Source organism: Onychomys torridus, chromosome 7 (genome assembly GCF_903995425.1).
Source record: "Onychomys torridus chromosome 7, mOncTor1.1, whole genome shotgun sequence".
In the NCBI taxonomy this organism is placed as follows: domain Eukaryota; kingdom Metazoa; phylum Chordata; class Mammalia; order Rodentia; family Cricetidae; genus Onychomys; species Onychomys torridus.
The window spans coordinates 81,876,242-81,900,033 of NC_050449.1; the positions used below are offsets into that span (position 1 = coordinate 81,876,242).

Genomic DNA, 23,792 nt, shown 5'->3' on the forward strand with positions numbered 1-23,792 from the left:
ATAGTTTTGTTTCTCTAGATTCAGGGTGGTTGCTACACTTTTCTCTTGGTTAACTCCACATGTCTTCAAATTGACACCAGGGAATAGCCATGAGATGTGGTGGTATTGTATTTCCGAAAATATTGTTCACCCTAGTAAATTTATCTGGGGTTAGAGAACAAAAAGCCACTAGATACAGAACCAAAAATGATGGCTAGAAAATGGCTCAGAACAACCTATAACAGAAGCTAAGTGGTGATGGTACTCGCCATTAATCCCAGCACTTAGGAGGCAGAGCATGGTGGATCTCTGTGAGTTCAAGGCCACATTGCAAACAGCCAGGCAAGGTGACACACGCCTTTAATCCCAGAAAGCAAACCTTTAATCCCAGGGAGTGCAGGCAGAAAGGGAAAGATTATATAAGGCATGAAGACCAGAAACTAGAAGTATTTGCCCGGTTCAGCATTTGGCTGGTGAAGATTTTAGGCTTTGAGCAGTGCAGTTCAGCTGAGTTTCATTCTGGATGAGGATTCAGAAGCATGCAATCTGAGGAAACAAGATCAGCTGAGAATCTGGCGAGATGAGAGAGCTGTGGCTTGTTCTGCTTCTCCTATCTTCCAGTGTTCACCCTAATAACTGGCCTTGTGTTTGATATTATTAATAAGAAACTTTAAGATATCTACATCCAGTGCCCAGCATTCATGGTATGAATTCATGAAAAAGCCTCTTGCCTGTGGCCTTGTGGGCCCTAGCTCAGGCCCGAGCTACACTCGGCTGGTTGTGGTGATGCACACTGGTTAGATTTACTGAAGAAGGCAGAGGCAGGAGGATTCCAAGTTTGAGGCCAACCTAGGAGAAGCTTCGGCCCGGAGGCGAGCCACAAGCAGTAGTGGGACCATGGAGGCAGTGACTGCTGCTCTGAGTTGCTCCTTCTTAATGTGTTGGTGACTGTGGTGATGCTGCTACCTGGGACAATGGGTTTACTGCTGCTTGTTCAGAGAAGAATTGCCAGGACAATCATGTTACAAGAAAGTATCGGCAAAGGTCAGTTTGGAAATGCTTGGCAAGACAAATGGTGTGGAGAAATTGCTGTGAAGATTTTCTCTTCTAGGGAAGAACACTCATGGTTCCGAAAGACAGACATTTATCAGTAATGTAGCTTGATCTGTTTGTAAGGAGCCCCTGGTAACAGTATCAGAATCTATCCCTTGTGCATGAGCAGGCTTTTTGGAGCACACTACTTTTGATGGTACACCTTGTGCAGCCTTGAGGCAGGGGGATGGACTTGGTCTTGCCTCTACTGGATATGACTCCTCATGGGAGGCCTTGCCTTCTTGTGGGGGAAACTGGGGGGTGGGTTGGGAGAGGGAGGCTGGGGGTGGGAGGAGGGAAGAGGGGGTATTTGATTGGTGTCTACAACAAAAAATTTTTTTCTTAATAAAAAAGAAAAAGAATTGTAGGCCAGCAGTGGATTTACATTCCTTTCATCTTAGGAATTGGGAGGCAGAGTGGATAGATCTCTGTGAATCTGAGGACAGACTGGTCTACAGTTCAGTTCATGTTCTAGAATAGTCAAGTCTATAGAGAGAAACCCATTCTTGAACCAACAACCTGAATAAAGAGAGGGGGATCTTTCTTGTGATGGTGACATAAGCCTTTGATCCCAGCACTGGGAAAGCAGAGATAGGAACATCTCTTTGACTTCAAGGACAACGTGGTATATAACCTGGTCCAGAACAGACAAGGCTACACAAAGAAACATATCTCAAATAACAAATACAAGCAGGCAAGCAGAAATGAAAGAAAGAAACAAAGAAAGGTATAAAAATTTTTTTCAAGTGTTGATGGTGCACAAATTTAATCCCACCACTTGGGATGTGTAGAGGAGAACCAAGGCCACACAGAGAAACCGTGTCTCAAAATATTAAAATAGCCTGTGTCAAGCTGACAATAAATTAGCCAGCACAATACCTATCTGTGCTGCTGCTTCGCACCAGTAAATAGAATCCCACAGCTAGACCATGTGGGGGTTCTGACCATAGTTAAAAAGAGCTGTCTAACTCTAAACTAGACCCTTAGTTCCTAAGACTAGTCTCTGTTTTGCACTCTAAGACTAATTAGTAAATTAGTACTTCTAGAAAATATGCAAAAACAAACAAACAAATAAAAACTACATTGAAATGTAGTGCTCTTTGGGAAATATGTAAACCATCGATGAAAAGGAAACATAGCCTACCATCTTTTTCATTTAATAGTATTTTAATATTTCATAGAAATAGCTGAGGTAACATTACATCAGAAAATACTTTAAAGTACTAAAAAGTACTGGAATACAGCTTCATATGTTCATATGTGGCCAATGGAGAGGTAAGGTTTGACAGGGTAATTGAAGATGTCAGGAGGATATCAGTATATGAGGGAACTCTTAGCAACATTCCCAAAACTTAAACATCCCTCCTCACAATCAGGGAGCTACCCAACCTGGACCAGTGGATTGTATGTATAGTGCTGGAATACTAGGCATGTGCAAGACTGCAACCATTACCCTCCTTCACACATGTGAGAAGAAATGCACCCTCAGATTCAATCAGTTGGTTTCTATTCCTTAACCAGGAATTCTTACAGACTTCCACAGCCCAGTCCCAAGAGTCCTTCAAATCCAGTTTCCAGTAATATTTCCCTGAAATGAAGCTCTGTGATCCCCAGGAAACAAAACAGCACCCAGCAGAATCCACAGATGTATCTTTATTGTCTGGAGCTGAGTCTTCTCATGGCATTAAATATGTTCATCTTGTGATGGATAACGGTTATGTTTTCAAAAAAAATGTGCACTGTGGGATGAATCAACATTTCAGTTAAAATGACAGTTTACATTTCTCAAGTGAGAAAGGTCCATAGAGTCTTCCTGGATTTTAAAAAGAGAAGGCTAAGACTTGAGGTTAAGTATGGCTCAAATACATAAAAATCAAGGATTTCCATAAGAAACTGTGGTAGCATTCAAAAAACTCTGAGGAACTTTTTGAAAATGTTAGATACTGTAGAAGAGGGGACCTTTGTTAATCTACAGAAAATCATAGATTTTCCTTTTCATGGATATTTTATTCTTATATACAGTATAAGAAATTAATTGAAGAGTTTAAAGGAAAATAATCAAATATCTCCATCACTGAGTACCCTAACATTGAATTAGGCTGTCCTGAATTACTTAACCATCCTTTATGTCTCAAGGAACAACTGATATTCTCTTTCAGCCACCATCACATACAACGTGATATTGATATTAGTTCTGTTTGTTTATTTGTAAGATGACTAGGATTACAATGTGACTTATATACACATGTTTCTGAAAAGTTAAAATATTTTAATGATTGCCGAGGTTATCACGTTATCGAGAGGGACCTCTGGTCATTTTATCAGTGGAGACACTCACCTTGGAACTGGTTGTAATTTTCAATCAGTCAAGTGATGGGTAAGGCATTGAGTTCTGCGTTTATAGTCTGGGGCATGCTCAGCTGCACTGACTCACTCCTGCAAGGAGAAGAAAATATTGATCTACCTGGTGCTAAAGATATCATCACAGTGATTAGGAACAACCTCACTCCAAGTACAGCCAAATGGCTCAGGGGATAAATCCCTTGTTACACAAGCCTGTCAACTTGAGTTCAGTCCTCAAAGCCCTTGATGGAAGAAGAACACTGTCTCCTGAAAGTTGTCCTCTGACTCCCACACATGTGCAATGGCACAGGTGGATGCACACTCCCACACACATATGTAATAAATCAAATAAAAAAATCCCAAACACATCATTCACAAACAATTGAATATTTTCTATGTGAAATTATGTGCACATTGCTAAGGCAGCTTGGTCTATTTCATAGCATATTTCAGGGTATCCTGCCTCGCACTGATGGCTAAACTCACCTTCTATACATGTTGTCCAAACCCTGTAAACAAAAAAGAAAAACTTAGATTTCTGAGGAAATGGCATACAATATTTGTTTATAAAGTTCATATAAATGTCTCTCACCATCACACTGATCTATCCTGGTAAATTTTATTTATGTCTCAGGATAATGCCAACAAATCTTATTTTCAGAATTTGAATTCTTGATGAAATCAGATGAAAGCTAAATGTGAGAATGACATAGGTATTGATTGGTTGTACATTGCTTTTGAACCCCCACCTGTCTGCAAAGGTGAGTTTCCCTGAGCTTGCATGGTTAGAGGCCTGAGAATTACTGTGAGATGGAGGCTACTATGCACCACCAAGTAGGTTCCTACCTAAAATACCAATCTCCTAAAGAACATCTGAAAAACACAACTTTCTAACAGAAGAAATTAAATAATAGCTTTCTTTACAATTGTGTATAATATCCAAGTAGAAGTAAAAAGAGTGTTGGAAATACCAAATACTGAATTTGGGCTTTCAGAGAAGTGAGCTACAAAAGAAAAAAATTAGGACATATTCCTTGGGGTATTTACTACAACAGTTTCAAAAAGCTTGTTCTTTCAAAGTTATTACAGAATTTAGTACCTACAGATTATCTCTAAAATAGAAAACCCCTAATATTAATGCAGAGAATATTGAAAGCTATCTTAGAATAACAATCACTAGTGTGGGCCTAAGACAATAAGGCCTGTCGAGGATATACAGTGAGAACTCATATAATAAAAAAATAAAGAGTAATTTTGCTACAACATTTCACTATTTCTAAACATATTGTGGTGTGCTTATATTTTCCCTTTTCCTTTTGTAATTTCACATTTAATGATATCAATCTGTGGTTTTAGAAATATCAACATTAAAAAATCTTAATAATTATTTGACAATTTGTTCAATTCATTTTTGTCACATTCACCTCAACTACAATTTATTCGAGATTTGTCCCCTTTCTCTACCCACTCAACTTTCTGTTCTTTACCTTTTTTGTAAATACATGGAGAAGCAGGGCTGTGGTGGGACATGCCATTAATCCTAGCATTCAGAAAGCAGAGGCAGGAAATCTCTCTATACATAGAAATAGAAGTATGATTTATTACAATGACTTACAGGCTGATGTCTATCTATTCTAACAGTGACTGTCAATGAACAGAAAGTCTATGAATCCAGAAGTACTAGGTCAGAAGCTCCAAGATAGGTGTCAATGTGTCCTTTGAATCATTCACCCTGAAGGTCAGTCTAGTGTGAGGAGCACAAGCAGGAAATGAGCTCACGTACAGCCTTCTTTCTGTCCCTGTCTCCACTGACGCCTTGTACACATGACAGTGTAGACCCAGAATGCAATGTAGTTACCTACCTGGAGCTACAGTACTTGATACCTTTCTCAACTCCCAGAGCTGTATTTTAAAAACATCATTCTGTGGGCTCATTCTACCTTCAGAAGATACAGCCATATCAGCTGAGTGTGGTAGCTCACATCAGCCTCAGCTTTCCACTGGTTCCTTGACATCTTAGGAGAGCTCCTGATTAGAACCTGAGGCTGGGAGCTTTGGAAGAAACAGAGGTAGGAAGGATGGGTGTTGTGGTAAAGATCATATTTTTATTTGTAAGTTTATTTCATCTGTATTGCCTGCATTTGAAATCCTGTATATCACTTGCATGCAGGCCAGCTGAGACCAGAAGAGGGCATCAGATACCCTGGAACTGAGTTACAGATGATTGTGAGTAGCTAGATGTGTGTTGGGACACAAATCTGCTCCTCTGGTAGAGCAGCCAGTGCTCTTAATCAAAGAGTCATCTCTCCAACTCCCCCAAATCATCTTTAACTGACAGTGGAGTTTGGTATCATTGTGTCTACCCTTTAGAATTATGCCTGGAAGGAGCAGTACACAAATCTCCATGCAAATCAATGCCTCATTGATAGAGTCCCCACTGCTTCAGCCTGCCTAGCAGAAAGTACTACCTGACTGTTTCCTGGATTCTCTCCTACAGGTTGCAGTAGGGCATGCTGTTACTTTCCAGGAAAACTCTCTTTACTATGTTCTGCTGTTGTTCAAAGTCTGTGTCTCCCACCTGGGCTATATCTACAAGAACATCAGCACAAAGTGTATCAGGTGAATCCACACCAGCACACACAAAATTAACCCCAGTTCTTTCAACCTTCCTTCCCAACAAGAACACTAATTCAGGCTTTATAGGAATGAAACACTAAGAGATTTCCTGAACAAGAGAGGATTTCAGATACTTACAACTTCCTAACATGTTGGAAGCCGCCTACAATTTTAAAACAGAAAGCATTGTTAAGATTGGGCTATACTGCATACTTTACAATGGTCTGGTTTTCTCTTCATGACTTAGGAAAAATGGGAATATTGCTCTACTGGTGCTGCATATGACACCAGTACAGATGGAAAGAGCCTTTCCTGCACTGTACTTCCCAAGTCCATTAACACTTCAAGCAAATCCTTAATAGAACAGGGAAAGGGATTTCTGATGGAACTGCTTCTATGATTCAATTTTAATAGATGTGGTGATGTCAATGACACCAGAGAGCTGGAGACTCAGTGGAAGGAAAACCACCTGAACTTCACAGAGGATACTGTCTTTCAATGAGTAACACACATGAAACCCAAATAGTGCTATATTTTTATAGTAGACACACAAAGGTGTTCTTATGGTATGTCTGGATTCTGGAACATGTATACCACCTGGGAAATCTAGGAGAAAACAGTAAATGTGATGATGTTGGCAACTAATGATTATAAAACACTTGGGAAATATTCTCAATGTGCACATGTATGTATGGAGATAGCTAGGGCTGCTGCTGGGCCATCCTCAAGTGTAGAAGGATGTTCCAGAAAAGAAAAGAACAAAACAGAACAAAATAAGACATAGGATCCTTGTTCCTCAATTAAAGCCCCTTTAAACATCATAAAATAAATCCAACTGATTCACACTTTGTGGTATATACTTATAATCCCAGCATTCAGGTGGTAGATGAAGGAAGATCATGGTTCAAGGCCAGCTTCAACTGTATAGAGAGAAAAAGACCAGCCTGGTATAAATGTGTCCCTGTCTCAAAATAATATATATACTAAAGCAGCATAATTTCTAACTGTATTCTAAGTATTTATCCTTACACTCAGGTCAATGTAGCTTTTACCATCCAATAAAACAATTTCTCTTTGCAACAGAATGAGATCATAACAGAAAACCACAAACAATAAACATGCAAAGAATGAGTGACTATGGGATGCCTTGCCGGAACCATCCATCTAGAACACTAGTCGTGCAACCCAAAACTGCAGAGTGGGAGATAATCCTCTTCCCTGGGGAACAGCCCAATTGGTTTTTCAATAAGAGCTGGTTAGCTCTGAAATCACATAGTACAGATAACATTATATGGAAAGAGTGGATTGTATCTATATATTTAGGACTACACAAATGCTCACAAATGCACACATAAACACACACACACACACACACACACACACACACACACACACACACACACCCCTACAATATACAGTTAGAGAAAGGAGGCCAGAGGACATGAATTTGAGGAAGAAAGGGGGTGCGGCATGAGGCTGGTCAGAGGAAGGAAAGAGGAAAATGACATAATTTAATTTAAAAAAAATAAAAAGCTTCAAAGCACAGTATGTTTGATTTTTTCCAGTATGTTTGATTTTTAACAAGTGTTATGTGTCAGCAATGGGTGTTTCTCATAACTGTATAGGCTGCTCAACTGAATCTTTCTTTTTTTACTGACAAGCTAGGTTGGAAAATCTTATTACTGACAGTGCTATTAGAAAGTGTACTATAATATTTCAGAATTTCTTTTTATTTCTTGGGCCAGCTACTGAGTCCAGAATCTTGAAAAGTAAGTCACCTCATTCTTCATGAGTGGTTTTAACTCCAAAGGTCTCTGGGAAATGACCAGACACAGCAGGGAGTCTTTGGACTTTTCACATGAGTGCCTTCAAGCCTCTGTGGATGTGGCCTAATTTAATATGCAGTTAACAGGACATGGAGGCAGTTTGCCATGAAGGAGCAGCATCTCTGAACCACATGGTAAACTCTCAGCACTGCTGACAATGCTCTCAAATTTTTTTTAAATGAATTTAAGGCTCAAACTGGATGTAGGAGCAATGGATTACCCAGATAGATTTCTGTTTTAACTTTCTGCTTTTGACTTTTGAGTCAGGGAGTCTTCATTTTTGTTCTGAAGCAGGTGTAGCATGAATCCTAAAGGGTCTTATTAATAAAACAAACCTGGAGCTCGGGATTGGGGTGAATGCTGGAAGATCAGTGAAGCTCAACAATCCACAGCCACCTCACCTCACCAATTGCTCAGCTGATTGTGTTTCCTCAGACTGGAAGTCTCTGAGTCCTCATCCAGAATGAATCTCAGCTGAACTGCTGCTAAAAGCCTAAAAGTATAAACAGCTCTAGTTCCTGGTTTTCATGCTTTATATATTATTCTGCTTTCTGCCATCACTTCCTGGGATTAAAGGCATGAGTCACCATGCCTGGCTGTTTCCAGTGTGGCTTTGAACTCACAGAGATCCGGATGGATCTCTGCCTCCAGAGTGCTAGGATTAAAGGTGTGAGTGGCACCATTTTCTGGCCTCTATATCTGTGTAGTGGCTGTTCTGTTCTCCGACCCCAGATAAATTTATTATGGTGCATGATATATTGAGGAACACAGTATCATCACATTTCACCTTTTTTGTCTAAAATTAACAAAGCTTTAACTAATAGAAGAATTATATCCAATAAATATATACAATATATACAGTCAAGAATTACATTAACAATGTCTAGTCCATTAACATTTGACAGAATCAGACAAAAAACTCCATTATATATATATATATATATATATACACATATACATATACATATATATGTGTGTACATGTATATATATTCATATATATAATGTCCAGTCCAGTAACATTTGATAAACTAAGACAAAAATTTCATTAATTATTCTATTTAAAACAAGTAGTTCCTTTTAAATAGTAGAGTCAATAATTGAACTTTTTATCTTATCATATCCATATTCTCTCATTTCTCTCTTTACAATAGATTCAATAATCTACCTTTTGTCATTTTTATATCTTCTCCTCTTTTTAGAGTACATTCAATGATCTACCCATTTATCCAATTTTTCTTTATCTTTTTTCTCAGAGTAGATTCAATGATCTACCTCATATAAATATTCTCCTTTTTCTTTTTCTTTTTTCAAACAAAAACTCTGACTCTAATCTCCTTGTTCAGCTTTTTTCCTGACCATTAACAATTAACAACTTGTAAACAACCACCATAAACAATAACAATATCGATAACTCATTAAACAACTAAAAACTTCCCATCCCACTTCTTGGGAATGTGGGCATTATTTACTTAAAATTACATCCTGCTTTCTGTGGGCAAAGACATCTTTAGGGAATGCTGAAAAGAAATTTTTTGGGTTCATTGTCAAGTCCTGGGTGAGATAGCTGTATCATTTGGTGTCAAGTCTCTGCATAATGGGAAAATGTAGGGCTTGTCTCAAGTCCTTGCTCAAGTTGTCTGTGAATCTGGATGATCTCAGCTAGCCATCTCAAAATTTTCCTGAGCAGTTTGTGGTCCAAAGCCAATCTTTCCCTGGTGTTAATCAGCTTTACCATAGACCATGTGGCGTCATCATTGTGGAGTCCCATCATCCTTTTGAAGATTTCAAAGTTGCTCTTAGGCATGGTGAGGGTTCCCGGTAGAATTTTTATTTTTTTGTCTCCTCTGTGGTTTGGAACAATCACATTTCTGATAAATGTCTGTCTCTCAGAACCATGAACGTTCTTCCCTTGAAGAGAAAATCTTCACAACAATTTCTCGCCACCATTTGTCTTGCTAAACTTTTCCAAACTGACCTTTGTCAATGTTTTCTTGTAACATGATGGTCCTGGCAATTCTTCTCTGAACAAGCAGCAGTAAACCCTTTGTCCCAGGTAGCAGCATCACCACAGTCACCAACAGGATGAGAAGCAGCCAGCAACTCAGAGCAGCAGCCACTGCCTCCATGGTTCCACCGCCACCATTGTGACTTGTCCCCAGCCACACATTCTCCTTAACAAGGCTTCCAGGCTGGCCTCAAACTTGGGATCTTCCTGCCTCTCCCTCCTTCAGCACATCTTACCACATGCTCTACTACAACCAGCTGAGGGTAGCTCGGATTTGACCTGGGCCCTGCAAGGCCACAGGCAAGCAGCTTTTTCATGAATGCCTACCTTTAACTTTGGGCACCAGATGTAGCATGAATCCTAAAGGGTCTTATTAATAAAACCAACCTGGAGCTGGGTATTGGGGTAAATGCTAGAAGATCAGAGAAGCACAAAAAGCTACAGCCTCCTCAGCTCACAAATTCCTCAGCTGATTGTGTTTCCTCAGACTGATAGTCTCTGAGTCCTCATCCAGAATGAATCTCAGCTGAACTGCTGCTAAATATCTATTTATGTTGTACATATTTTAATTTTCCAAATTCTATAAAATGAAACACATCTATTTGCCAAATTTCAATTCTTTGTATCTCTTTAGGCTGACTTTCTGCAGGTAATGGAGTTTGGTGATAGAAACAACAAGTAGGTCATTTTTTTTACATTCTCATTGGCTTGTTGCCAAGTAATGAAAAATTCTTTTTCAAACCTTTGCTATTGACATGGTGTTTTTATGAAATTTTGACGCCCCCAGCACATTTCCTGTTAATGACTGGTCGATTTCATCATTACCTTGTGCTAGAGGAGCTGGCAGATCCATACGGGATCTGATATGTGCTGTATATATGGGAGGTTTCTATTCCTGACTATTCCCTGTAAATGTGTAAATAATGAAGTTAATTCTGTTTTATCAGGAATAAATTCAGTGGTTTCAATGTTTGAAACACTCAGCATATTAAAAGTAAGTAACGATACTGAATGGTTCTGTAAAGTCCATTAGTACCATGAGAATGGCATAAAATTCTGACTTTTGCATAGAATCATAAGGGCTTTGATTATGAGATGGGGGGCAGTTGGGGTGGGGTGGGAGGAGAGGGAGGCTGAACTGGGACTGGTATGTAAAATGAAAACAAAATTTTTAGAGATAGAAAGAACAAGAGAGGGGGAGGGAGGAAGGAAGGAAGATGAAAGAAAGGAAGAAAGGAAGGAAGGAAGGAAGAAAGAAAGGAAAGAAGAAAGAAAAAAGAAAGAATACAAAGTCCTTGAAAATTACAAGATCTTATGAAAAGACAAATTAGTATTGAGGAGTAAATGGCATAAATTTGGTAATCTAGGTTCAGATTTTCTTTGCAATTTCTAGCTTTGGTTTATAATTCAGATTTTTATTAAAATATGACTTTGCTAATTTATTTTTCCTATGGGTATTCCTTAACAGACATGTAACATACTGGGCAAATACTGAGTCTAAAACCTCAGCAATAACTAAGTTCTAGACCCAGATACATTGACTTATAAATCAGATAATTTTTCATAATTTTTACTTTAGCATAGTAATTATAATAACATCTGTATTTTTGTTGGTAGAATTTTCATTAAATTTTTATGTTTTTGAGAATATTATACATGAGAACTGTATTTACATCATTTGTCCCTTTAGACTTCTCCCCAACTCTTTGCATGCCCCCTATTCCTTTTCAAATTCATGACCTCTTCTTTATTGTTGTAGCATACAAAGGGCTGAATATATTTATATGAGCAAATAAAACCTACTGATACATATATTGCATATGCACAATATATTTGTATTATATTCAAAAATAAAAACAGCATGTTATTAGCTCAAAAACATCATTGTTGATCAATGGAATCAAATTGAAGGTCCAGACATGAATCTACACACCTATAGACACTTGATATTTAGGAAAGAAGTCAGAAATACATATTGGAGAACTTAAATAAATAGTGTCAGTCAAAGTGGATAACTGTGTTTAGAACAATGAAAATAGATCCATACTTATGACCTTGCACAAAACTCAACTCCATGTGGATCACTCATCAACATAAAACCAGATATACTGAACCTAATAGAAGAGAAAGTGGGGAATAGTCTTGAACTCATAGGCATGAGAAAGGACTTTCTGAACAGAACACTAATAACACAGTCACTAAAAACAAGAATTAAAATATGAAAACTCATGGAACTCAAAAGCTTCTGTTTAGCAAAGGACACCATCACTGGGACAAAGTGACAACAAACAGAAGGGGAAAAGATTTTTACCAACTACACACACTATAGATGGATAATATTTAAAATACATAAAGAACTAAAAAAAATTGCACACTAAGAAATCAATTAACTCAGCTAAAAATGGAGTCTAGATCTAAACAAAGAATTCTCAAAAGTAGAAATACAACTTCCACTTCAGGATGCCTTTATTTTATACCCACCCTTCCTAATCCTTAGTCTCCCAAAGAGCAGGATTGGGGAGCTCTGCACAAAGCTTAATTCACACCCCAAAAGTATGCTTAAATGAACCAAATCATCTGCCGTTTTTTTGCTCTGGTATTCTCAAAGACAGATGCAAAATCGCTTCTGTGATCTACTCAACTGGGGTTAAGGCTTTCCAGGATCTGACTATGATTTTGGAGGCAAAGAAAATTGCCTAAGGGGATACGAGAGTCTCCATCTCCTGGTCTCCCATTAGGTAACCCTTGTTACTGCAGTGATTTTAATTCCAACACCAGGAAAATGCTTCATAAAAGCCACAGCATGAATTCCTATGGGATTCCTGCTAACTCAGTTAGTAATAATCCTTATCTGAACTATATTTCTAGCTAAAAGACTAACATAATCTTTACATATGGGAAATCTTCACAAGTTGGATGACTCCAGTTCCCTGATCCAGGATTTATTAAGTTACATATAATTTTTATGTCTTTCTCCTCATTGTTTTACACACACTTGGAATCCATCTTAACATACCCCTTATGTTCTTTGTGCTTTCTAAATACTAAACACATCTCAGCATTGACAACTGGCTTTCCACATAAATAATACTAAACACACTTTACCTGTAAGTCCTCTTAATGATTATAGCTAGTCTTCTCCTCATCTCATAATCCCTGAAACATTAATTTATCATTGATTTGGCTTACTATAAAATTAAGCAAAATATTAGATTTGAGATCAAGTAAGAAAAACCTACTAATTCTTACTTACAAGAACATGTAAAAGAAGCAATAGACCATACAGGCAAATATGCACAGAATACCACAATGGAGAGTGAAAAAAAATCAAGAGATCATGGGGATCCAAACTCCAACAGATACATCTATATCCTAGCTCTTGCATCAATAACTCCAGAAATATTGTGGAAGAGGGGTCAGAAAGATGATGAGAGCCAGAATACCAGGAAGTGTGCTATAAAGCCATCTCTCCTAGAAATGGCTGCTTAAACAAGACCAGGACAATGAACATGTTGATATGTAGACAAAAAATTAGGCTCAATTAGGGACAACCTCCCTAACTGATCATCCAACACAAAGTGGTCAGCCCTTCTGATGGCTATTCCTGGTTGCCAATTTGACTACACGAGGAATTAACTAAAACCCAAGAGATAAGTATAGCAACCACTCTGAATCTAGAAAAACAAAACTGAATGAATATAGGCAAACATGGAGAGAGAGAGAGAGAGAGAGAGAGAGAGAGAGAGAGAGAGAGAGAGAGAGAGAGAGAGAGAGAGTGCAATGCTTCATTCTACATGGCTGGATGTATCAGCTGGTCTTCAGTATACTTTGGAATCCCCCAAAAAATATACCAGTGAAGGAATGAACTTGCCAGTGAGAGTGAGAGCAAGAGGATAAAGAACAAAGGAGAGAGTTTCCTTCTTCCATGTTATTTATATAGGCTGCCACCAGCTAAGATTTAAGGTTGATTCTCAAACGTCAAAACATCTTAGTTTAGGTGCAGCTTCCCACTTCAAAGGATTCAATCAAGAATACTCCCTCACAAGAAAAATCACAACCTCTTGGGTTTTAGTTAATCAGACATGGTTTTTTCACATTCCTTTTGTTTTTTGTTTTGTTTATTTGAAACAGAGTTTCTCTGTGTAGCGTTGGAGGCTGTCTTGAAACTCACTCTGTAGATCTTGCTAGCCTCAAACTTATAGAGATCTGACTTCCTCTGCCTCTCAAATGCTAGGGCTAAAGGCATGTTCTATCGCTGTCCTGCTTCTCAATGCATTTAAAAAAAACAAAAAAACAGAAAGTTGAGTAGATATAGAAAGGGGATGAATCTCGAAGAAATTTTTGTTGAATTGTATATGATACAAATTAGTTCAATTCATTCTCAGGAGTTATTAAGAATTTTTTTAATGTTGATATTTGCTAAAATAATGGATTGACATCATTAAATGTGGAATTGTAAAAGGAAAAGCTGAGGTTTATATATCAGTCCTGAGGAGGCAGTGTTTATTTCATGGCTCTTTCTCTCCAGAAGGTTCTGCCTGCTTCCCCAGCTCTGTGTACAGAGCTCTCAACCATGCTACCATGATGGACCACAGTCCAGTGCTTGTGCACAGTCAAAACACAAAGCATTAATCTGGAAGAAAAGTTCAATCTGGAAATATCAATGCTATGGAGAAAATTGCAGACATCATCCGGACATGTTTGGGACCTAAATTTAATGAAGATGCTTTTGGACCCAATGGGAGGCACGGTGAGGACCAATGAAGGCAATGCCATTCTTCAAGAGATTCAAGTCCCCCATCCATCAGCCAAATCCATGGTTGAAATTAGCAGGACACAGGATGAAGAGGTTGGAGATGAGACCACATCAGTAATTATTCTTGCAGGAGAAATGCTGTCTGTGTCTGAGCACTTTTTAGAGCAGCAGATGCACCGAAAAGTGGTGATCAGTGCTTGCTACATGACACTGGATAATATGATCAGCATTCTGTAGAAAATCAGTATCCATTGGTGTCAATAACCGTGATATAATGCTGAATAACATCAATAGCCCTATTACTACAAAAGTCTTCATTAGATGGTCCTCTTTGACAGGCAATATAGCCCTGGATGCTGTCAAGATGCTGAAGTTTGTAGAGAATGGCCTAAAGGAAGTTGACATCAAGAAGTATCCATGAGTGGAAAAGACCCCTGAGGGCATCATTGAAGACTCATGTGTCTTAACTGAAGTCATGATTAACAAGGATGTTCACAAATGCACCACTATATCAAGAACTCTAAGATTGTGCTACTGGATTCTTCTCTGGAGTACAAGAAAAGAGAAAGCCAGACTGACATTGAGATTAGACGAGAGGAGGGTTTCACCCAAATCCTGCAAATAAAAGAAGAGTAGATTCAGCAGTTGTGTGAGGACTTTGTCCACCTGAAGCCTGGCATGGTCATCTCAGAGAAGGGTAGTCTCCAACTAATCTTGACAATGAGTTTTAGTATTGCATTTGAAGTATACAGAACCACCAGCTAAAGCCATTGATACCATTTGCTTCAGACTCCAAAAGCTTAAGTCTGGCTGTGCAGAAGATTCTGGGACTAATGAGTGAATTGCTGACAGTTCAACACACTGCATTAGACTCTAGGACTACACCATGAATTCTAATTACTACAAGAGGAGTTTCATATCTAATTCAACATATGAATGATCAATCAACACCTTTACTTCAGGCAGTTCTGCACCTCTAATATGGTAAAAATGCTTAGGGTCTGTTTGACTGTGTAATTAATAAAGAAGAAATAAATGAAACCAAGGCATTTACATTTTCTGAAATGTGGGGACAGTCAATCAGAGTCTTTGTCATTCTAGAAGTCATTTGTGAAATTTTATCATAGGAGGATGCAATGGAAGAGGATAAAATACTTTGCAAATATGATTGAGAATGTCCCTTTTCTTCAGGACTACTTAACACTTCGAGAAGAAATAATCAGGACAGAGTATAGGAAACTGCATCCACTCCTCTATGAAGAGGAAGAGAAACACATTTAGTCTATGAGAAATGAAGACCAATGTGTTTTAGAGAAACTCAGGACAAGTGAAGCCATGGTGGTCCAAAACAGAAAACAGCTAAGAGAAACTTATCAGGAGCTGATGGCAATGTCCCAGGAGCCATATGTGGTCCTGCTGCAGGTGAGCATGGAGTAGTGCAGGAAGAGGCTTTACTGACTTAGGCCCAAGTGGTGATTGATATACTAAGATAGCTTTCAATATTCCCGAGATTTATGTTAGGGGTTTTCCTTTTCAGGAACAATCTTGAAAGAACAAGCTTTTTGAAATTATGTCAGTAGATTCCCCAAAGAATAGGAACTAACTTTTGGATTTTGTACCTTGTTTCTTCGAGAGTCCAAATTCAGTGGTTTCTGTTTCCAACACTCTTTTTCCCTCTACTTGGATATTGTGCACAATTTTAAAGATACATATGGTTCAATTTCTTCTGTTTGAAATCTGTATTTTGAGTGTTATTTGGGAGGTTGGGATTTTGAGAAAGGTTCCTACTAGGTGATGCATGATGGCCTGCAATTCCCAGTAATCCTCAGGCTTCTAACCCCACAATTCTTGATTTACAGGTGTGAGAAACAATGCAGGGGTGAGGCCAACCTTTTTAAGTACCCTTAGCTAAAGTATCCCTAGGGCTTGTAGACAAGCTCAGGAAAAGTTCCTTTTGCAGACAGGTGGGAGTTCAACAGCAATGTATAGTCAATACCCACATCCTTCTCAAATTTTACTCTCCAGTCTGATTTCATCAGAATTCGAATCATGCTAATCTACTTGATTGACATCATCCTGAAACATGAATATAAGTTTTCAGGACAGATTGGTGTGATGGTGACTGTTATTTTTATGCCATTTCTTCATAAATCTAACTTCTTCTTGTCTTCTTTGCAGGGATTGGATGACATATTCAGAAGGTGAATTTAGCCATCAGTGCAAGCCAGGATACCTTCAAATAAGCTGTAAAATTGAACAAACTGCCTTAGCAAAGTGCAGATACACTTTATATAGAAAATCCTCAGTTGTTTGTGTTTAATATGTTTGGGATTTTTTCTATTAAATTTGTTATATTTATGTGTGTATGAATATGTGTGTATGTACATGTACATGTGCCGTTGCACATGTGTGCAGTTCAGAGGACAGCTTTCAGGAGACAGTCTTCTCCTTCCATTATGGGATTAACCTCAAGTAATCTGGCTTAAGTGGGAAGGTGTTTATCCCCTAGCCATTTGGCTGAAGTTGGAAGTGAAGTTTTTCCTAATCACTGTGATGGTATTTTTAGCACCAGGCAGATCAATGTCTTCTCTTGCAGTAGTGAGTCAATGCACTTGAGCATGATCCAAACCATGAAACCAAAACTCCAAGCCCTACCCATTACTGGACTGACTGACAGTTACAATCACTTACAAGGTGAGTGTCTTCACTGATAAAGTATTCTTCAACAATGAGATAACTTTTGTAAACATAGATATTTTAACTCCCCAGCATCTAAAATTTTCAAAAAAATTTTCAACATGCTACCAGTCTTTTCTTGTGGAAATTATTGACATTGGTGTATATGAGACAAATTTAAGCACAAGTCTTAGCCTTCTCTTTTTAAAATCTGTGAACTATGGACATATCTCACCCAAGAAATGTAAATAATCATTTTACATAAAATGTTGACTCTTCCCACAGCATCCACTTTCTATGATAATGTAACCATGCTGCATTACAAGATGAACCTACTTCATGCCATGAGAAGATTCAGCTTCAGACATAACCATAAAGATACATCTGCAGATTATGCTGGGTTCTATTTTCCTTCCTGGGGAATCACAGAGCTTCATGTCAGGGAAATATTACTGGGAGATTAAGTTTAAGGACTCTTGGGACTGGGCTGTAGGGGTCTGTAAGGATTCCGGGTTGAGGAATAGAAACCAACTGATTGAACCTGAAGGTGCATTTCTTCTTGTGTGTGTGAAGGAGGGTAATCATGACAGTCTCCTCATCACATGCCCAGTATTCCAGCACTATATAGAGAAACCACTGGGCCGAGTTGGTGTGTTCCTTGATTGTGAGGATGGATGTTTAAGTTTTATGAATGTTGCCAAGAGTTCCCTCATATACAGGTACCCTCCTGGCATCTTCAATTATCCTGTCTGGACTTTCTTTGCCAGTGGTCATATGTGGGGAACTAGCAATCCAGTATGTTAGTATATTGTGTTTCCTAATGTAATGTTACCTCCTTTATTGCTATTAAATACTAAAATACTATTAAAAGAAAAAATTGGTAGACTATGTTACCTATGCAAAGATTTCCCATACTCATCGATAGGCAGGATTAACATAGTAAAAATGGCAATCTTACCAAAAGCAATGTACAGATTCAATGAAATCCCCATCAAAATACCAACACAATTCTTCACAGAACTGGAAAGAACAATACTCAACTTCATATGGAAAAAAAACACCCAAGATAACCAAAAGAATCCTGCACAACAAAACAACCTCTGAAGACATCATGATCTCTGACTTCAAGCTCTACTATAGAGCTACAGTAATAAAAACAGCTTGGTACTGGCATAAAAACCAACATGTTGACCAATGGAATCTACTTGAAGACCCTGGCATTAATCCCCACACCTATGAACTTAAAATTTTTACAAAGAAGCCAAAAATGTACAATGGAAAAAAGAAAGCATCGTCAACAAATGGTGCTGGCATAACTGGATGTCAACTTCTAGAAGGCTGCAAATAGATCCATATCTGTCACCGTGCATAAAACTAAAGTCCAAGTAAGAAGACCAGAAACTAGAAGCTTTTTGGCTGGTTAAGGATTCAGGTTTTGAGAAGCAGTTCAGCTGAGATTCCTTTGGATAAGGACTCAGAGGCTTCCAGTCTGAGGAAACAAGATCAGCTGAGGAACTGGCTAGGTGAGGCAGCTGTGGCTTGTTCTGTTTCTCTGATCATTCAGTGTTCACCCCAATACCTGGCACCAGGTTTGTTTTTATTAATAAGAACTTTTAAGATTCCTGCTACATCTGGCGCCCAATGTTTGTGGTACTTATTCATGTAAAAGTTGCTTGCCTGTGGCCTTGTGAGCCCCAGCTCAGGCCTGAGCTACACTTTGCTGGTTTTTCTGTCACAAGCCGGTATGATTTACTGAATAAGGCAGAGGCAGGAGGATCCCGAGTATAAGGCCAGCCTAGAAGGCTTGCTAAGGAGAAGCTTTGGCCTGGGCCCAGACACAAATGGTGGCTGTGGGGCCATGGAGACAGTGGTTGCTGCTCCAAGCCACAAGGTGCTTCTTATCATGTTGGTGACTGTGGTGATGCTGCTACCTGGGATGAATAATTTACTGCTACTTGTTCAGAGAAGAATTGTCAGGACCATCAATTACAAGAAAGCATCAGCAAAGGTCAGTTTGGAAAAGTTTGGCAAGACAAATGGTGGGGAGAAATTGCTGTGAAGATATTCTCTTATAGGGAAGAACATTCATGGTTCTGAGAGACAGACATTTATTAGACTGTGATTACTCCAAATCACAGAGGAGGCACAAAAAAATAATCTTCAGAGAACCATAACCCAACCTAACAGCAACTTTGAAATCTTCAAAAGGATGACAGGAGCTGGCAATGATGATTCCACATGGATTATGGTAAAGCCATTGAGCTGATTAACACCATGGAAAGATCGACTTTGGACTACAAACTTCTCAGGAATATTTCGAAATGGCTAGCTGAGATGATCCAGGCTGACAGACTACTCGAACAAGGACTTAAGACAAGCCCTACACTTTCCCATTTTGTAGAGACTGGACAAATGATACAGGACTTGACAGTTAACCCCAAAATTTGCTTTTCAGGATCCCCTAAAGATGTCTTCACCCCCAGAAAGCAGGAAGTAATTTTAAGAAAACACTGCCCACATTCCCAAGAGGTGGGATGGGAGGTTTTTAGTCATTCAGTGGCTTATGGATAATTGTCATTGTTTATAATGGTTGACTACAAGTTATTAATTGTTAGTGGTCAGGAAAAAAGCTGGACAAGGAGATTAGATTCGGAATTTTTGTTTAAAGAAAAAGAAAAAAGAGAATATAGATATAAGGTAGATCAATGAATCTACTCTGAGAAAAAAGATAAAGAAATGATAGGATAAATGGGTAGATGATTGAATCTACTCTAAAAAGAAAAAGGGGAAGATATAAATGACAAAAGGTAGATTATTAAATCTATTATGAAAAGAAAAATGGGCATATAGATATAAGATAAAAGGTCAATTATTGAATCTACTTTTTAAAAAGGAAAAGGAACTACTTGTTTTTTTTCTTGGAGCTGAGGATCTAACCCAGGGCCTTGAGTTTGCTAGGCAAGTGCTCTACCATTGAGCTAAATCCCCAACCCAGAACTACCTATTTTACATAGGATAAATAATGAAATTTTTTGTCTGAGTTTATCAAATGTTACTGGACTGGACATTACATATATAATGGAATTTTTTGTCTGAATCTGTCAAATGTTAATGGACTAGTGCTGTGGATATCGCTCTGTGTAAATAAAGTTCTGTTTGGCCAGTGGCCAGGCAGGAAGTATAGGCGGGACAAGAGAGAAGAGAATTCTGGGAAGTAGAAGGCTGGAGAGAAACACTGCCAGCCGCCGCCATGAAAAGCAACAGGTAAAGACACCGGTAAGCCACAAGCCATGTGGCAAAGTATAGACTAACAGAAATGGGTTAATTTAAGAGAGAAGAAGTAGATAACAAGCAGCCTGCCACAGCCATACAGTTTCTAAACAATGTAAGTTTCTGTGTGCTTTCTTGGTTGGGTCTGAGCGACTGTGGGACTGGCGGGTAAGAGAGATTTGTCCTGACTGGGTCAGGCAGGAAAACTCTAACTACAAATGGCGCTCAACGTGTTGGCAAGAGTTTCCACCTAAACCTGAGAAAAAAGATTCTAAGACGGAGTTAAACACAGCTTCCTAGTTGTCTCTCTCAAGTTAGCGGCAGCCTGCCGGTTTGAGCTACTATGGCGGGTTCCTGGCATGTGCGTCTGACCTGCAGTGCAGCGGGAATGAGGAGTCTACAATCGGCACTTTACTCTGCTGCATGGTGGATTTAGCCTTTGCTAGTTTAAAAAAAAAAGTTTTCTGGGCTATGCACTGCTTTGATAGAACTACTTCTGATAGTTGATGGTACACATGGCTCCAGACCCAGAGCTGGTGGTAAACTGTACCACCACCATGTTGGGAAGCTGAGGTGGGCAGAGCCAGCAGCCACAGTGGCGTTTCAGTCTTACAAAGATGGATATTACACAGAGAATCTGGTTTGTCTTGTCTTTGGGATTTTTAACTACAAAAAGATTTGATCATAAAAGCTGTTGAGTTAAACAAATATGTAAATTTTAAAGGTACCTTGACTTCAAAATTTGGATATAAGGATATGTTGCTTTGGAAAAGAGTCTCTGCTTTTGTTTCCACAGAAAGCCAGAGGCTGTGGATTTGTTCCAGATTAAGATACATCAGGTTTGATCAGCCAAGACCACCTGAAAGGTCTCCGATGACACAATAGCCCAGATGATCTGACATCCACAATAGTTTCAAGGCAACTGGCTCAGAGATTCACCCTCACAGACTACTCCATAATCCTAAAATTTTCTTTATGTCCCCATAAGATACAGCGCCCCCCTCCAGCAGGAAGTAGTAAAAGAAAACTACGCCCAAATTCCCAGCTGGCTTTTGAGATGGAATTGTCTCACTCCTTCTCTAAACCCAGACATATTGCTAAAAGAAAAGGTTAAGAGATTCTTGTGTCCCAAATCAAAAGAGCCCTCTAGTGTGGGACAGAGAAAAACCAATATTTTTCTTTAAAGTAGATTGATTATAAACACGATCTCTTTCTAAAGAAGAAAAGGGGATATGATATAGATATAATAGGATAAAAGGGTAGTTTAAGGAACTTACTTCTAAAGAGCAACAACTTGTTTAAAATGTTTTACATTGGTATAGATTTTAGTCTATTGATACAAATTTAAAGTTAATTTTGTTATACTGTGTGTATATTTCTAATCGTGTTTAAGGTATTATGTTTGTATAGCTCATTTTAAATTGAAATGGATAATTAAAAATAGATTAATAATTAGTCATCTATGATAATCATACTCATAGCCATGTTAGTTAAGTCTTCTGGGTATACATAGAGATATTTCAGATAGACAGGTAATCTTCAAACATTTCAAAGGTCTACAGAATATGGCATTTAAAATATTTTCAAAATTTAGACTTTCTGGACAGTGAGACATGTCTGCTCCTGGCAGCACCAATTTACTTCAGAGAGGAGGATGGGCATTGAAGACACTTCATATGGAGTTTATCTTCACCTTGGCAAAAATAGCCATTTGGGCAAGAAACTGTTCTTGCCTGGACTGCTTGATCAACTGGACATGCAGGACCCATAGAAAGGTGACCACTAAACTTGGCTTGACAAAATGGTCCTTCAGGTTCCTGCTTCGCAGAGGAAACTGCCAGACATTCTACAGGACACTAAAAAAATTGACCAAGAGACTCTAGCCCTGTGGGCTGAAGACAGATGCCCCAACTTTACAAAGGAACATTAGGTGACTGTTCAGGCTGCCAGCTGTCTCTGTCTACCCTGCAAGACTCCCGAAAAATGCTCACATCCTTCTCCCGGTTCTCAGGTAATATTATATCCTTCTGAGATCTTTGATGTGGTTGAAGACTAGATAGTTATAATTTCCTCAGTTGTGATAAAAGGCAAGTTAGATATAAAAACCTTAGACTCACAAATATAAGATAGATAGGATATCTTCTTTAATATTGTAACTGTAATTCTTGTTTGATGATTGTTTTGTTCTATGTAATTGTACTATGTAAAAGTTAAAACCTTCCTTTAAAAAAAAGAAAAGGGGAAGTGCTGTGGATATCGCTCTGTGTAAATAAAGTTCTGTTTGGCCAGTGACCAGGCAGGAAGTATAGGCGGGACAAGAGAGAAGAGAATTCTGGGAAGTAGAAGGCTGGAGAGAAACACTGCCAGCCGCCGCCATGAAAAGCAACATGTAAAGCACCAGTAAGCCACAAGCCATGTGGCAAAGTATAGACTAACAGAAATGGGTTAATTTAAGAGAGAAGTAGATAACAAGCAGCCTGCCACAGCCATACAGTTTCTAAACAGTGTAAGTTTCTGTGTGCTTTCTTGGTTGGGTCTGAGCGACTGTGGGACTGACTGGGTCAGGCAGGAAAACTCTAACTACAGACTAGACATTTTTGGAAAAACTTATTAAAGAGGTGTAACTATATAAATTTGAAAAACATTATAAGATAGTTACATTATTAATATGTTAGGATAGAAGCCGGGCGGTGGTGGCACACACCTTTAATCCCAGCACTGGGGAGGCAGAGCCAGGTGGATCTCTGTGAGTTCCAGGTCAGCCTGGGCTACAGGGCGAGATCCAGGAAAGGTGGAAAGTTACACAGAGAAACCCTGTCTGGGGTGGGGGGAGAAAGAAAGAAAGAAAAAAAAAAAGAAAATAAGTTAGGATAGAAAATGAATCAGGTACATTTTGGACTTACCAAAAATAGGATAGATAATGTAATTATTTTCTGTGAATTTGTCAAATGCAAATAGACTAGACATTAAGTATTTATTGCTTGTATATACTGTATTACTTATTGTACTTATTGGATATAGTTTTTCTTGTATTAGATATCAGCTCTTTAATTTCAGACAAAAAAAGGAAACAGTGGTGGTATTGTGTATCCCAAAATATTGTGCACCCTAATAAGAGAACAGAGAACAGAACAGCCACTAGATATAGAGGCCAGTGACACTCATGAATTTAATCCTAGCATCCCAGAGGCAGAAATCCCTCTGGATCTCTATGAGTTCAAGGCCAC

The 23,792-nt window shown here is 38.7% G+C and overlaps 1 protein-coding gene across 1 annotated transcript in view; it reads left to right on the forward strand.

Annotated features, from left to right (window-relative positions):
• LOC118587624 (tripartite motif-containing protein 43-like) overlaps positions 1–23,792 on the forward strand; it is a 77,663-nt gene that overhangs the window by 52,786 nt on the left and 1,085 nt on the right. The window contains exons 7-11 of the mRNA XM_036193632.1: positions 14,587–14,805; positions 16,645–16,820; positions 17,186–17,313; positions 17,906–18,090; positions 19,061–19,303. Coding sequence (XP_036049525.1) covers positions 14,587–14,805; positions 16,645–16,820; positions 17,186–17,313; positions 17,906–18,090; positions 19,061–19,303 — 951 coding nt within the window. The remainder of the gene's footprint in view (positions 1–14,586; positions 14,806–16,644; positions 16,821–17,185; positions 17,314–17,905; positions 18,091–19,060; positions 19,304–23,792) is intronic.